Here is a 16391-nt window from a genome sequence, read left to right on the forward strand (position 1 = left end):
CTGGTTATGGGGTTTAATCATAGCTTTGTTGTCCTGGAGCTCTGCAGCTTCTGTCATTTCCAGTTGAATCCCTTAACCCAGTTATTTCACGGATAGCTTCTGCATTCATATTTCCCATGTAGGTCAGTTTTGACAACTTCTTGTTGCTTGTAATGTCTCTGAAACTGCATTACAGTATGACTGCAGCTTGATCGGACATAAGAGTTTTCTTTTAACTAATATAGAAAACAAAGTGAGATAAGCTTTGGCAAGCTTGGGCTGCAGCTGCTAATTGCATACCTGTAATTCCATGCAAGCCTGGATGCTGAAGCCCAGGTTGTCACACTTCAGCTGTTTTTGATACTAGATACGGGTGGACTAATGCTGTGGGGTGGTTTTTCTCATCTGCAGTCATGCTGAAGAACTGAAAATGAAGAGGAACTTGGGATTTCAGTTTCTTTATTTTACTAGACACAAATTGCATTATGAATTCCAGAGCAAGTAGTGGGTTGGGAGTAGGGGGACCACTTCTTTTGGCCGCAGCCAAACTCTCACCTGTGAAGTTCAGCGGTTGTTTTATGACCATTTTAATCTGTCAGTTGTAGAAAGCTAGAACTGCTTCTGCTTTGAGGGGAAATAATTTTAATTGAAAAATGCTATCTAGAATTTGTTACAGTATTCTTCTGAAGTAATTCTCTTCCCTGCTTTTAATGGCTTTTCTGAATTATTTAAATGGCATCTGTGACAAGAATGATAGGCCAAGAATCTGTCTTCAGTTATTGCACTTAAAATTTAAATTTTGCTCTAAGAAAGTTGATTAAATTGTCTTATTGTATCCTGAATGCTGAAATTTTATTGCTGTTGATGCAGTTGCTGATAGGCAAAAGTGAATTTATCACTGGTAGACTTGCCTGTTACTCTGTTTTGCTAGAATCAGCTTTGTGGTTCTAACAGATGTTACTTCTATAATTTATGCTCCAAATTCAAGTTGTGAAATGGTGGAGCTTTTGGCTTTTTTCTCTTTATAAAGGTCAATAAAATACAAAGTTGAACTTTTTGCAAGATTTCACATGACACGATTCTACATGGAACTGTAGATATGTGGGAGCAGCTGTGTAGCACAGTGCTGCTCCGACTTCTCCTGATGGGTTTCGTTTGGATGTTCTTGTATGTTTATTGAAATGTTGGTTCGTATTTTTGTAGAGTGCTGAAGACAGGAACTAGCCTTTACGAAAGCTTCTAAAATCAGACTTAAAATTAAAAGCATTTTGTAGTCTCTGTTTTTGTGGTCATCTATAATAACATGGCAGAGCACCATTTCCCCCTCAGTGAGAGGACGGTTCCATCATACCATTCAGTGTAGTTCAGGCTCTTTGATTATTCATGCAGCTTCCCTTCTGTATAAATGCAAAAAACTGTGTGTGACAGTGCCAGCAAAGCCATTGCACATTTGCATAAAGCTGCAGGTGCTGTTGTGCATATAAACTCTGGATTGTACAAGGATGAAAGAGGATGACGTGCATTATTTTTTATGTCTTCTGACAAGCTTTTTACCCCTCTTTGAGTCACCAGCATCAAACTGATGGGATTATATTTTAAGCAAAAACTGTCACAGTAACGAGAATTTATAAAATTGAGAAAATTCTGTGAAAAAACTGGCTCACCTGCTAAAAATAAAATATGTTTTGATGTAAACATTCTGTTTATGTAGGTTGTGAAGTACAGCATTTTTCTGTTGAATTCGATCCCTTTGCAATAACTCTTTGGGGCTATGAAACGCATTAAAAATCTCTGTCCTCTCACATCAGAGACGAAATGTATTATTGGGTATCTTCATTCTGATAAAGCAGTAAACCATCTGCAGCTTGTGTTTATTTGTCTGAAGTAACCCTAAATATAGACTTCTACTTAGAATGCAATGGAGGCTTTGAAAGAAGTTGTGCAATTTGTAGAAAACGTGTTTACCCTGGGACATTTGTGTTGGTGACTTGTCTCTAGTAAGTTACAAGCCCTACTGGGATGAATTACTGTCTCTCACCCACCAGAGCTGTTGGCAATTAACGCACCTTCTGAATCTGCAGTTCCTAGCATTCTCATGTAACAGAGAGTGGATCATCTTCTTGGTGACAGTACATGAAGCATACTTCTTTGAGCAATTTAACTGAAGTCTGTTTACGATGCTGTGAGTACCAAAAGAGTTTTCCTTGCAGATGGGTGGTTCCTAGGCAGTGTTGTTGTCCCACCTGGAGCTTGGGAAAGTATTGTGAAATTCTGAAGTACAGATAGCAAGTGTGGTCACGTTCCCAGTGGTGCAATCGACTGTCACAGGGCATGAGCATGAAATACTGTTTGACTGGTGGATTGCCAAGTAATTGTTAGTGGAGAATAGGAAAAACTTCTGGTGATTCCTGCAAGAGTAATTTCTTTCCTCCTTAATGAGAAGGTAGGAAATAAACCATGCAGAGAGCAGACTGAGAATGTTCGATATTGATTCATGATCTCAATCACTTGATGCGTATCACGAACTCTCACGTGGGGTCATCAATCTAAGAATGTAAGTCATGCTTTTAAGTTCAGGGCTTTGATTTTTAGAAAGCAAGATCCTAAAAATACTAGGAGATCACAGCAGAAAACTGATCCTGGATTTTCAGAGTGATGTGGTAGCTAGAGGATGTAGTGTGGTGCATTTTCAGGAGATGTAATATATCAATTAGAAATTAACAGTTTCCAAAAGAAGTTACATATAAATCTGAAAACTGGTTTGGACTGGACTATTTGTCCATTTCTGTTGTAGATATTTGAGTAAGAATGGCGGAGGCTGAAAATGAAAAGTTGGAGGAGGTTGGAAATATGCCACATTCTCAACGTGCCACAACAACGAACGGTGAAAGAAGCAGCATCATTAAGATTTAAGGATAACAATTCGCTTCTGTTATCATAGGGAGGAGATTTATGTAGCTCAGTTGAGAACAACCTGAGTTATTTATTTTTTCATCTCTGGAGCACTGCTTTTCCCCCATTCCCATGAAGTGCACTTCGTTGTTCCAGTTTTTTAATTGTTCTCCATACTTGTCTGCTTTAATGTTATTCTGGAGACTATTTACCATTGTTTGCAAACCATTCCAGTGGTTGCTGGTGGTCTATTCTGACCCTTCAAAAATATGTTTGAGATACAAAAGAAAAAGCTGACTGTGTTGGGGTGGGATTTCTTTTTCCCCTTCTCATGTTACAGCTAGTCTCATCCGTGTAGAGAAAAAAGGAAGTACTTGGTCAGTGTTTTGTTCACAGAAGAAATTTTGCTATCCAATGTTAATTTTAAATGATACGCCATGGGTCATCTGTATAAAGATGCTAATTGTCAACAGATAATTCTTAACCCAAGTGTGTAAGAAAATCTCCAGAATTTGTACAGCCATTTAGAAATTCATGGACTTGAGAAGAGTTGGAACTTTTGCTAGTCCAGTAAGGGCTGACAAAAGGTTCTGTCCTTTGCAAGACTGACAGGAGTACGTTAGTAAAAGTACATGCCTGTTTCTACCAACAAGAGTGACCAGCTCCATGTATTTGAATGTGACTATAGAGGAAAAACGGCTTGAGAAAATACTGGAATTTTGAAACACTAATTTGCTGATAAACACAAGACAAAATGAAGAAAGACCTGTGTATTTGTTCAGAAGAAATTGAGGCATATATGAAACATTTAGTGGGAGAGTGAGGGCAAGGTAAAAGCAGTAGCTGGATACCAAAAATAGTTAATAAACTCTTGGATTCAGGACGACCCTGCAAAGTCAAAGTATTTCTTTCTTTTCTTTTTGAAACAAAACATTTCATGCTGAAAGCAGAAGACATAGGGTATTTCTAAAAATCGCTCACTCTAAATTTGGCAGCTAGATCTAACTGTATCATGATGCATTGAGTGTTTGGAAGTTATTACTGCTGAAATGCTTCTATTACATTGCATCCTTATGCCACTTCATCTAATGGTGAAATGGCAAAATCTCATCAGAAATGCTTACTGAGAGTTGGAAGATGCATTTTATTTGGGATGTGTCTTTTTTAATGTTAAGGCGAAATAAATTCCACTTGTATTCCCTGTTCTCTTGTGGTTTTTTTTATCGTATTCATAGCCCATTGCATCCTTGGAAGCTGCATTCCCAGCCTTTCCAGTAGGGAATCTTTTCAGGTGAATTTGGATTGAGCAACGTTCTACATAGGAAGAACAGAGGGGTTTGTTTGGTGGAGTTTTTTTTTCCTTGCCATATTTCTAGCTAGAAAGATATTTTAGGATCAGGATATTTTAATGTGTCCAAAAAGGCCACTAGAATTGTTCAAATACACTTGGTTTCTCTAATTCTGCTTCCTCTGTACTCAGCAGAGAAATTCCTGTTTGATTACAGTGGAAGCAGCATGACTCCCCATAGTACAATAGTGAATGTTTCAGTTATGGTTCTTACCTACCATTTCAGGGAATTGTTTTATTTGATATTACAGCCTTTTACTACCAGCATAGATGTTGACTGTTACATGGTCTAAGGTACAACTGCATCCAGGATTGGTGTATTGATGCACACGCTTACATGTAATACCTCATTTTCTGGCAGCAGTTAAGCAGTTTAAACTGTTACAATCTGCACTGGCTGATTAAAGTTAGCATAGGTATGAGTATCTACAAGGCTGGGCACCTTTGAGGACAAGGTGGCGCATAAATACCCTTAGCATACTTGTCTTTTCACTAATTTCAGCTCAAAACTGCCTTCCCATCCTTGCTACTGTAACGGGCGGGAGGAGCAAATCTCAAATGTATCAGGGCGTAATGCTTCAGCAGTTTAGGAACTACTTGGTATGGAGTGCCACAGCTGCAGGAACCATCTAGGGAGAGCTGCTGGTTTTCCATCGCATTCTTTCAAAGCTGAAAATCTTATTTCCATATGTTGAATTTCAATGGCAACTTGACAAGCACTGTGATTTTTGGGAGAAGTGGTTGTTCTGAGTGTTTTCCATTTTAAATTCTGTAGTATGTTAAGACCAGCAGTAACCCTAGTAGAAGGGAGAAGAAGAGACAACCCTTTTTGTGTATTAGAATAGAATCCGACACACAAACCTTTCTTCAATAGTGCAGTAGAGAGCCTTTTGCAAGATTATGGCCAACTAAAAAAGCGATGTTCGCTGAAAGAATATGAATCGCACATTGCAAAATCAGAGCCCTCCTCTTGAGGGGTTCAGTAGGGTGGATAAAAAAACTCGTCAGTTTAACTGGAATGATAGAAGTATCTTGAGCAGAGTTGTGAGAGGGAGAAGGTTAAGTTTTAAACTGGCTGCAGCTATGAGGTTGGAAAGCTGTGCTTTTCAGAAGCTTCTTTCTATTGCAAACTTTGTAGGGAAGCCTCTCAGCTTTATCTGACCATGCCCAAAAGATCTTGCGAGTTCAGAGTAGAAGACATGTGTCCCTTACAACCAGACACTTTTAGGCACTGTATTTACCACGTAGGTCTGAAATGTTGAGTGCATCTGAAAAAGGCAAATTCTGCAGTGGTAATGATTAAATGCTTGTCAGCAAACCTGTCTCCTCTGGCTCGCATATAGCTGTTGTGTTGGGTTTAGTGTTCCCAGCTCTGCTGTGTTGAGGTTATGACTTGAGCACCTCTTTGTTCCTTGGCTGCCGCAGCCCGTCTTCCTGGCCGTAGCCAGACCCTGGCTGCAGCGTGGGTTAGCTCATCTGTGGGACAGGGTGGGGTTTGAAGAGCAAGCACAGCTAATGGCGTGGCTGGCCTGCAGGAGCTCTGGTGGCAATGTTTCATCGGCTGCTAATCCCTTTACAGTATAGCTAATCGGATTGCTCTGTTCAGTGCTGCAGAGACTGAGCTATGCTATTGTAATTGAGATGGCTGATGTGTGTAAGCTAGCTTGTGTATGAAATCGAGCCAGCTGTTACAGTGGAGACAAGGTCTTGTCTACTGAAGTTTGTAACTACTTTCTATTTTGTAATTCTCAATTATTTGCATTAACCCAGGACATGTGTCTCAAGGCATGTTGTGAAGCTTTCTGAGTTTTTTCTTTAAACTGACCGGTATTTGTTTGGGGATGGGGAGAATTAGGAGGTTAGGTTTTTTTTCTTTTCAAAGTGTGGAGGCAGTGCAGCTTGTTCTCCTCCCTAAGTGAAAGTATATCACCAGTAGTTTGCACTCAAATTCGTTAACTTAAGAGCAGATTTCTGTGTGACTGTTTCCATTTAGGTCAATGTACTAACAGCATTGCATATGAAAACTTGAACTGGAAGTATCACTTTCGTATACTTTTTTCCTTCATTCTCATGCCAGTGTGAATTGTCATGTTGAAGTAGTTTCTTTACAATAGAAAACTAAGCAAAAGACCGGTATTTTTAAATTCTGTAATGAGTAGTTGATTTGAAATTCTTGCTCCTGTCTCTGTAGAGCTGTAAATAGGGAGGGTAGTTTTTGCTGTGGGTATTGTAATTGTATTTGCTTGGATTGTTATGGCAGTAGTGCCTCTAGATTCTTTAGCAAGGCTGACTTATTGTTGCTCATGAACAAATTACCAAAAAAACAAACAAACAAAATGCAATCCCTCTTCCCTGCCCCAACAACAACAAAATTCCCAGGCAAACCACATAGTTCTGGAACTTCATTTTAGCTTTTGTGGGTTTAGAAGTTAGAGCGAAATAATCTCGATTTTCTTTTCTGTTTTTCTCTCTTTTTCTTTTTTTTTTTTCCCCCCTCTCTGACAATAAGACCCTCAAAAAATACTTGAAATAAAGGAGATAGGTTAGTCTGCATTGGCGTCATGATGGGAAGTAATACCAGGAAGACAGCTTGTTTATAAACTTTAATGTGGGGCAATATCATCTCTGTATGTTGTTATGGGAGCGATGGAGAAGTGCTAAATGCATTCGGTACATAATGTGATCAGAAAAATGAACGTCTACAGAATGCAGCAGTGACAATTTGATTTGCAAGATTTTCCTTGAAATTGGAAAAGGTGATAGATTCTTAAAGCCTTAGAGTGCAGTGCATGTTTTCAGGTAGTAAGTTTCAAGAGTATTTGAAACGTAGATCTAAATGTTTATACTCAGTGTGATACTTCTGTTTTTACTGAAACTGTTCTGTTTTTCTTCTAGGTGAATCTGGACTGGGAAAATCAACATTAATCAACTCATTATTCTTAACAGAATTGTATTCTCCAGAGTATCCAGGTCCTTCACACAGAATTAAAAAGACTGTACAGGTATGTCTGGGTGAAGAAACAGCAGCTTGAAGGACCTAACTTGCAATTTAGTAACGCAAGGGGATACAGTTGCCACATAAGCACCTATATTTCAAGTAAGTTTAGGCAGAATGTGAACCACTAGGTAATACACAGCGTGTCTTTCAGTGTACCGTAGCTACACAAAAATTCCAGGTTACAAAGCTTGTAGCCTGTTGAAGGATGGGAACCCTTAAGTACTTTGTGTGCTATGTGTACTTTAGACATCATATGGGTGCAGTCCTGTTCAGAAATTGAATGTTTTATTATCAGTTAAGATATTGAGTATATGTGTAGAAATACATAGATGTACACTAAACCCCGTGTTCTGCAACCTGTACCCTTTGTGGTGGTATGTCCCCTCCCATTGTAAGTTGTTGTTCTGAAACATATCTGGGACCAGGATGAACCTGGCTGACTTCAAGTGCTGGACTTGTATAGGCAAAGTGCATGATACAACCTGCAAGTGCATGATACAACCATTATGTTTAGTCAAAGACTGAAAACCTGGACCTGATCCATTTGTTTTGTGTAATAATTTGCTACTGATCGATAAGATTCTCTCTCAAGAAAAGGAGCATACTTTTTGTATTGCAAAAAGCTTATTAAAAAAAACCCCTAATACTAAGAAATAACTAAATAGTGTTGTGGGTAGTTTAGGAAATCATTATGTTTCAGTGGGGTATTTTCTGCCTCCACAGCTGTGCAGTGGAATAAGGATGAATGAGCTCCATTCATCTCTCTTGATGCTTGTCAGACACTTCTTTAAGATTTCGGTGAAGATAGCTTGTGATAATTGTCACTTTGTACAGATGAGGACTGGAGGTGCTCGCCATTGCTGCTGTTGTCCAGCAGAGTTCCTCCAGCTGCAAAATATGACAGTCTCAGACCACTTCTGCTGTGGCTGAAGTGACCATGCAATTAGAGTTGTCATAAAGTGATGAAGCCTTGTGTTGAGTTAGGAGGGTATGCAAGGTGCTCAACAAAGCTGCAAAATTGAATGGGTCTTTTTTATTCAATGGAATCAATTAACTATGCTCCAATGCTATGTCCACTGACCTTATTGTTTTGTGGGATTTTTGGTTTGTTTTTGTTTGAGGTTTTGGGTAAGCTGTTGTTTTGGTTTTTTAAATCCAATCTCAGAACACTGAATAACTACCAGAAGACGAGGAAAAAGTTAGTTATGCTGATACTAAGAAGGTTAAATGACATTGCTTGTCATTTACTCAACTCAACATCAAAGTCTTGAATAAAAGTCTTGAATACTAATAGGCAATACATTTGTTGCAGAGTATCAATTATTTTATTCAGAAGAAAGCTTTTGAACTTGCTGAGTTTGATTAACAATATATTTACATTTCTCTAAGCTTTGGTCATGTTTATTAGGGTGTTTTATCAGTTTAATGTAAAATGATAGTGACTGACAAACATGGACTTGAAAGCTTGTTAGCAGGGGCATTAGTTCATTATTTGAATTAGAAGGGTTGAATTTATGTACCCGTTTAAGAGATGTTAGTTGCGATGGAAAAGGTGTACAAATAGTTAAGCTCTGGTATAATACACTTATTAATGAAATAATCAGTGAATGTTGGAAAACTGAGTAGAAAGGTGACTTTTTAATTGCAAGAGAGACTTAGTGTGATTTCATTACTGTTGATTACATATTGGTTTAGCTGAAGCTAAACCAATTCAGGTTATGTTCATTGAATTATAGTTTAAATAACGGTGGGTTTGATTGCCTTTATTGGAAGATTTTTAAATTTTTTTTAAACTGGGAAAAAATCATAGGAAGAATTTACACACAAAATGACAAAAACTTAACATCTTTCAAAGATAACTCAGTCCCACCCTGGCTAAAGGTGGATCAATGTAAGAAAACCAAAACTGAAACTCTGTTGCTTTTGGAATCTGAGTTAAGTACTCTCATCAAATGTCAAAATTAGATGATCTGTTCATTGTGACCATTTGAGTTCTTCAGAGGTGGTTTGATTTTTATTAACTTACTGGTTGAAGAAAACCCCCCATACTTTCCATGAAGTGTCACTTAATTTTTTGGGGTTGGTTTTTTCTGTTTTGTGGTGTTTGTTTGTTTGGGTTTTTTTTTTTTTTTTTTGGAAGACATGTAATGCTGAAAAAAAGGCTTGAGCAGAGTCCTGGCTGAAAAGCCATTGCATTTTTTCCTAATTCCACTGTGTGGGCTAAAGCCTGAAGGTGGCTGAGAACTAGCCAAAACTATTTTCAGTAGCAAATTGGGGTCTATCACGACTTAGCAAATGATATGATTGAAATAAAGTATTTTTTAAAGACCACCCTTCCCCCTTAGATACTATTGTTTACTTTATCTAATAAGTTGGGGGATTTTTGTTTGAGTATGCATGTAGTGCAACATTGCTTTGCTTTCAGTTACTTGCTGTGATGAATGAAAAATCAGTAAGTGTAGCATTTTAAAAAGGAAACTGAAACTGTCTTATTTCAGTGTCAATGTCTAAGTGAGGATAAAATTGTTTCTTCCCACAACCTTGAAAATTCTGTGTTTTGTAGAAGGAGTTTTGTAGGGTAGAAATGAGACAGACCACCAGAGCATCGTAAAATCTTGGTGGTAATAATCATCTGCTCTTATATGGTAGGAATAACTTATCGATCAGGAATTGTATAAGAGTGTCTCACATAGATGAATACAATACACACTGTTGTTTAGGCTTGAAAACAATTGCAGTTTGAAGTTGTTTTGTGAGGCAGGTCCTTTGTATTAATTTCGTGGAAAACACAGAAAAAACAGTTAATAGTAAGTGACGATGTCAGATGAATTCAAAGGAAACTTCTTCAGAAATGATGGGGCATGAAATATGTTTTCTTTGATCGTTATTTGACTGTCTTAAATGGAATATGGTAAAGGCTTGTTTAATCCATTAAAAGTAGTCAAGCTGCAAGAAGCATCAAGTCATGAATGCTGTGTAGTAACTGCCGAGGAGACCCGTGTGACCCAGTTGACTGGAGTGCATGGGAAAATGACTGTTTGGAGGCGACTTTTAATAAAAAGTTTTAAATTCCAAGACTTGAACTAATGTTTTCCATGAATCCCTTGGGAATACTTGTAAATCAGATGATAGGATGCAGTTGGATGCTTAACTATGAATGACACTAGTTTACAGTGATTTTTCTGGATCTTTTCCAGATGTTGCTGCTTTCTGTGCCTTTGACCATATATGGACACATCCATTTAGGTTAGAAAAATGCAGTTTTACAGAGGCTTTATGGCAGGTTCTTCACCTACTGTCTCATACCAGCAGTCTCTACCTTACAATAATATGGTAGATTATCTCTCGCTTACAATAATACGGTAGATGTGTTCTGATTGTCCGTGACGTGAGCATAGGACATCTAATTTGATCAACTGATGTTTCTTGTTCTGTAGGCTTTTGAAAATCCTGTTCTGATAGCAAGATACCTACATGAATTTATGAAAAGTAAGAATAAATTTAAATCCTCACCGCCCAGTAAGGTGTTAGCACTGTCTGCAGACATTCAGTTACTGCAGGCCATTTGTCAGAAGGTGACTTCATAAATTCAGCCACACTTACATTTTACAAGCATACAGAATCAGGAAAAATGTTTGGCGTGGCATTTCTGAGGCTCTCCTGACCTTCCTTTTCCTTTGTTATAAACACACGTTCAAGATAATGTTTTATTAATTGCTTCTTTTGTAAAAGCATTCCACTGTGAGTGCTTAATAATTTAATGGTTCTTGCTGGGAATTTTTGTGCTGGAGAATAAAGCTGATACCTTGTAGCACTTGGCACAAGTACAGCTCTCCACATTATCATCTCTAGTATTTTGATAGTGTTATGGGTTTCTTATACTTGCAGAGAGCTTGGTTATAGAAGGGCTCTGTGGTTACTGTATGCAAGATAGCAAAAAGAATGTGAGGAATCAGAAATTAATCTCCTGTGTGGTAAAACTTGTGAGTAGTAAACTCTTGGCTGAGTTGACTGTGTGGCTGGAGATTATTCTCTTGAGTTCTGGCATTGATTGTGTGCAATAAAATTTCCCCATAGAACTCTTGGGGGGGATGGAAATACATTCACCACAATTAAAACATAAGTTTTTAAAGCACTGCATGTATTCCTAGGTTCTCATGGCTTTGGACTCGACACTTTTGGAAGGACAGGAGTTATACTGTTAGTGAAAGGGTAACTCTTAGGCTGGTGGGTATGGGTTGGGTTTTTTTATTATTTCTTTTTTTTTTAACCTTCTTAACCTTGTGGTAAGGTGAGGCCTGCTCAAGTAGGAAATAGAATTGGGTGGTCTTGAAGTCCACCCCAATCTGGATTCTTCCGTAACTAGCATCCAGGCAGCCTAGTGTTGGGGAGTCTTGTTTTATGAAGCTGCCTTGCTGAAGCTTTTTTTTGGTCTTTTTGTTGGGTGAAGAATCAGATCATGATGATTGCGTGCTGTAGACGGCCATAGTGTAGCTGAATTAATTTTTTGAGACCTAGCAGTGAAAGGGATTGATCTGGCTCAGATAGGATCCCTACTGATGAGCAGGTAAAAACAGTATACTGCACACTCAGAGCTTAAATGTGGAGCTTTCTTTGCAGTTAGTTACTGTCTCTTGTGTTTCTGTATATGCTCTTCTGAATTAGAATCAATGTTTTCCTTGTGCAAGAGGTATTTAGTTTGACTTTCTGCAGGGTGTTAATTTAGCTTGTAAATTTGCATTGCATTACATAACCAGTGATTGCAAAGTGTTTGCAACAGTGTTCAGGTGTGGCTGTGAGAGTCTTTCACCTATATAACTAGGGATGTGCAAGCACTTAAGCAGTGTTGATACGATCTCTCTCACATCTTGAGCTGCTCAAGAGACCATCCAGGTAAGATTTACTATCCAGGTTTCTCTTCTCTCTGAAAGCTCATTACTGAATGTTTTTGCAGGTGTTCATCTAGTTAAATATAGCTTGCTTTTCTTTCCCTGTTAGGGTTCAGGAGGCTTAAGAAATGTCAAGCAGTGAGCAACAAGGTGGCATCAACGTCTGCCAACTCGTGTGTGGCTCTGAATGACTCGCATGGTCGATTTCTTGAATCCATATCTAGAGGATGGTGTCAGTAGTAATTTAATAGAAATTTTCTTAATATCAGGGGAGAAAAACTATGATTAAATATGAGCAATTGGAAAGAGCCAACGCACTAACATGAGTTTGTAATTTCTTACTGTTTTAGATCAAACTGACTGATACGACAGGTGTACAGCTCTTTCTCAAGCAGATACACCTGACACTGCATTATCAATAATTACTGAGATATTAGTAGAAAGAAGGGGGTAGCAGTCCATTTGCTTTTTAATCTAAATTTTCTGTGTCATGACATGCTTAATCTGTTTGACATGCTGACTGAAATGTGCTGCAGATGGGTGGTCACAACTCGAGGCACACGTTCCCACACCCAGATATTGCATCATGCCGTATGCTGGTGCAGCTGCCTCCTGAGCCAGGTTTCCACCAGTGACCTGAGCTAGCAGGAACCAATCCATTATGGTCACATGAGGTCTAGCTCAGCAGATTGCAACTAGATTTTATTACCTTCCAATATCAATCAGTTTGTAACAGGAAACCATCGTGTTCTCTGCGATTCCTTCCCCAAGCATTATACTAGCAGAAGAATAAATGTATTGTTAAAAATACAGGACTAGAAATGAGGTGTCTAAGGCGCTTGGGGGGGCAGGTTAGTTTCGAAAAGTCCAATTTTCTTTGAAGTAACCAAAGTTCACAATTTCATCAAGTATAATGCCTGGTCTATCAGAATGTCTGGATATCTCAGAACCTTTTTTTTTTTTTTTTTTTACATATACTGGCATTAGTATTGTTGGTTAGGGTTTTTCCTGTTTCAATAGGAGTTAAAACGTTAAGGTATCCTGTATACTCAGATGGGTTCTCTTATCATTGACTTTAATTTATGACCCCTTTATTTCCCCTTTAAAAAAATTAATGATTATAAAATTATTAGGATTTTATAAGCAAAACATGGACTCACTATCCCTCTGAAGCAGAAAAGTTAGCAATTCTTTTAGACTTTTTATTCATTGAATGCTTTTCCCAGTGTTTAAGATGGGTGATGAAATTGCTAAAAATTTAACCTCACCTTATTCATTTTACAGGTTGAACAGTCGAAAGTTTTAATCAAAGAAGGTGGTGTTCAGTTACTACTCACAATAGTTGACACACCAGGATTTGGAGATGCTGTGGATAATAGTAATTGGTAAGACATTCGTTGTATGTTCTCCCACAATACTGAATTGTATTTTGCGTGTGTGTGAGATAATACCTTCTGACTTTTTTTTTTAAATGCACACTTGGATCTTCAGTTAAAATATTAACACTTTTAAACTTTTCAGCTAGCTGAAAACTTTAACTACTGCAGTTCCAAGTACTCTTATAACTTGATTGATATGCTATCAGCTTTTCCCTTTAAAGCAAATGGAGCATTTGGCTCTTTATCCACACATGCAATGTGCAGAACCAACCTCTGTGCTGTCACGAGATGTTACCAGTAAAGCGTACTCCTTTGGGTACTGTTCTGAAGTGTTCTATTTAATACTATTACAATGAAGGTAATTGTGTTTGAAAAGGTTTTTCAGTGAATTCACAGATTGTATCTTCAGAGCTATGTAACTCAGTTGTATGTTGAGGAGCTGGTCACTTAAAATGTGCTGTCTTGAAGTCTCTTAATGTAAAAAAAAAAAAAAGGCAAGCCATGGGGAAATAGTGTACATCTGTTTCTTAGGAAAGACATACTTTTTTACATAAATGATACAACTTACAGGTTTTTATTCATGTAACCTCTGCAGTTGGCAGCCAGTTATCGACTACATTGACAGTAAATTTGAGGACTACCTGAATGCAGAATCTCGAGTGAACAGACGTCAGATGCCAGATAATAGAGTGCAGTGTTGTTTATACTTCATTGCGCCTTCAGGACATGGGTTGGTATAAGTGTGTTTTATGTTTCCTTTCTCTGTCTTTTATCTCAGATAAATATCCAAATTTGGCATTCTTAGTTATGTAAAGTTCCAAACAGGATTTTCTAAATGGCCTGCAGACCATGCTTAATTTCAAGATGAGCTTACTTTGGCTTGTCAAACACCAGCAAGCCAGACAAGAAATAAGTCAGAACACCAGAAAACATGATTGCACATTAATTGCATAACAAGAAAAATAGTGTTAGAACAATTAAAAATAGACAGGTGTTCACAATTGCCAGGTCTATTTGTGATCTATGTCTTTTGTTCACACATTCCTGTTTAGGAGAAACTGGTTCATACTTCAAGCAACAGAATTTTTCCTGTCCACTCTTCCTCCCTTCCGTGGATTTTAATGATAAATTGAAGATAGGAAGTTTTATGCATCCTTACTAGGATGCTTTAATTCACCTGGAGTGTAATCCTTTGTCTAGTGACAATTCCAATATAGGCATTCTGGATTTTTTTCAATTATTATGCAATCTTCCACCCCTGCTCAGTTTTTAATTTGATCAGACTTCTATCTAGTGGTAGAGAGAGAGAACTGCGTTTCTAGAGTGTATTTGATGCAGATTGACTGTATCTGAAATTGGTTGCTTAGCATTTTATCATTATAACTGATCAAATTTGTCAGAGACTTCTAAGTTATACCTCCAAAACCAGAAGGAGGAGAAGATAAGCAGCCTATTCTATTGTACAGGTCAAAAGTAGTAAAACTTGTTGAAAGGGGTAATGAAGGAATTCTGAGAAATATTCATCAGGCAGTGAAAAATGCCAACTATTACACTCAGCTTCTGTAGCTAGCATCGGAACATTTCTAATAATTTTGAACTAGAGAGAGTTCTCAAATTTGGAAAAAATATCGGGGGGGTGGAGAAGAGTGTTTCTTATGTAGACTTGCTTTAACATTTTTGGTTGTTGTTCAGCATGCATGCTTGTAATGTCAGGTTTGCTTAACATGCATGTCAATTTTAAATGCAAACACTTGAGTCCCTGGCATATATTATTTTACTAGTGTGCAAAATCAAAATGTCATTTAAATAACGGGAAAATGATCTGTTCCTTGTGTTAGTCAATCTTTTTTGAGCATAACTTTCAGATTCTTGAAAAAACATTTGTCTTCCCCCACCACCACCACCCTTGTTATCTATTAAAACTTTCTAAACCGATGGGAGGTACAATTTTTTTTGTAAGAAAAAATAAAGGTATGCTTCAGATAAATTAGGTTTTGGTCACTAAATTTGTAAGGCTAAAAGCTGGAGAAGTATGTTCCTTGTACAAGTATTTCATATTATTCTTGAGGGGGCAAAAACCTGTAAACTTGAGCTAGGTTTCCGTAGTATCTTTCAATTACTGGAGTAAGTGCTTGGAATTGTCACCTAATTAAGGAAATTAATGGAGCACAGAGGAAATTGGTGCTGCTGTTAGCATTCATTTCCTCTTTTAAGATGCTGTCTTTTCTGAAAAGGACATTGCTCGCTTCCTACCTGGTTTTTGTGGTGGTGCAGTCTTAGGTCATGTTTCCTGTGCAGACAGCAGCATGTGTAAACCATCAAGTAGTGTAGTCTTTCCTCCTAATGCATGATTATATTTACACTGAATTAAAGCATTTGTAGACTTACTTCTGTTTGTCCTTATGACTTAATAAATTTGTAAAAGCCAGCTTGTTACAATTTATAAAGGAAAAAAAACCAAAAACAATTGCAGGTTAGGTCCTTCCATTTGGGTCACAACAACCCCATGCAATGCTACAGGCTTGGGGCAGAGTGGCTGGAAAGCTCCTCAGTGGAAAAGGACCTGGGGGGTTGGTTGACAGCTGGCTGAATGAGCCAGCTGTGTGCCCAGGTGGCCAAGAAGGCCAGCAGAATTCTGGCTTGTATCAGCAGTAATGTGGCCAGCAGGAGTACGGATGTGATTGTCCCCCTGTACGCAGCTCTGGTGAGGCCACACCTTGATTACTGTGTTCAGTTTTGGGCCCCTCACTACAAGGAGGACATTGAGGTGCTGGAACGTGTCCAGAGAAGGGCAATTGAAGCTGGTGAAGGGTCTAGAGCACAAGTCTTGTGAGGAGTGGCTGAGGGAACTGGGGTTGTTTAGCCTGGAGAAAAGGAGGCTGAGGGGAGACCTTAGTCCTCTCTAC

General features: G+C 38.2%; 1 protein-coding gene across 5 annotated transcripts in view; it reads left to right on the plus strand.

The window, feature by feature from the left end:
• SEPTIN7 (septin 7) overlaps positions 1-16391 on the plus strand; it is a 283522-nt gene that overhangs the window by 248647 nt on the left and 18484 nt on the right. For all 5 annotated transcript variants that reach the window (XM_075745448.1, XM_075745450.1, XM_075745446.1 and 2 more), the window contains exons 3-5: positions 7115-7221; positions 13391-13491; positions 14081-14215. In XM_075745448.1, coding sequence (XP_075601563.1) covers positions 7115-7221; positions 13391-13491; positions 14081-14215 — 343 coding nt within the window. The remainder of the gene's footprint in view (positions 1-7114; positions 7222-13390; positions 13492-14080; positions 14216-16391) is intronic.

This window comes from Balearica regulorum, chromosome 2, assembly GCF_011004875.1.
Source record: "Balearica regulorum gibbericeps isolate bBalReg1 chromosome 2, bBalReg1.pri, whole genome shotgun sequence".
Lineage (NCBI taxonomy): Eukaryota > Metazoa > Chordata > Aves > Gruiformes > Gruidae > Balearica > Balearica regulorum.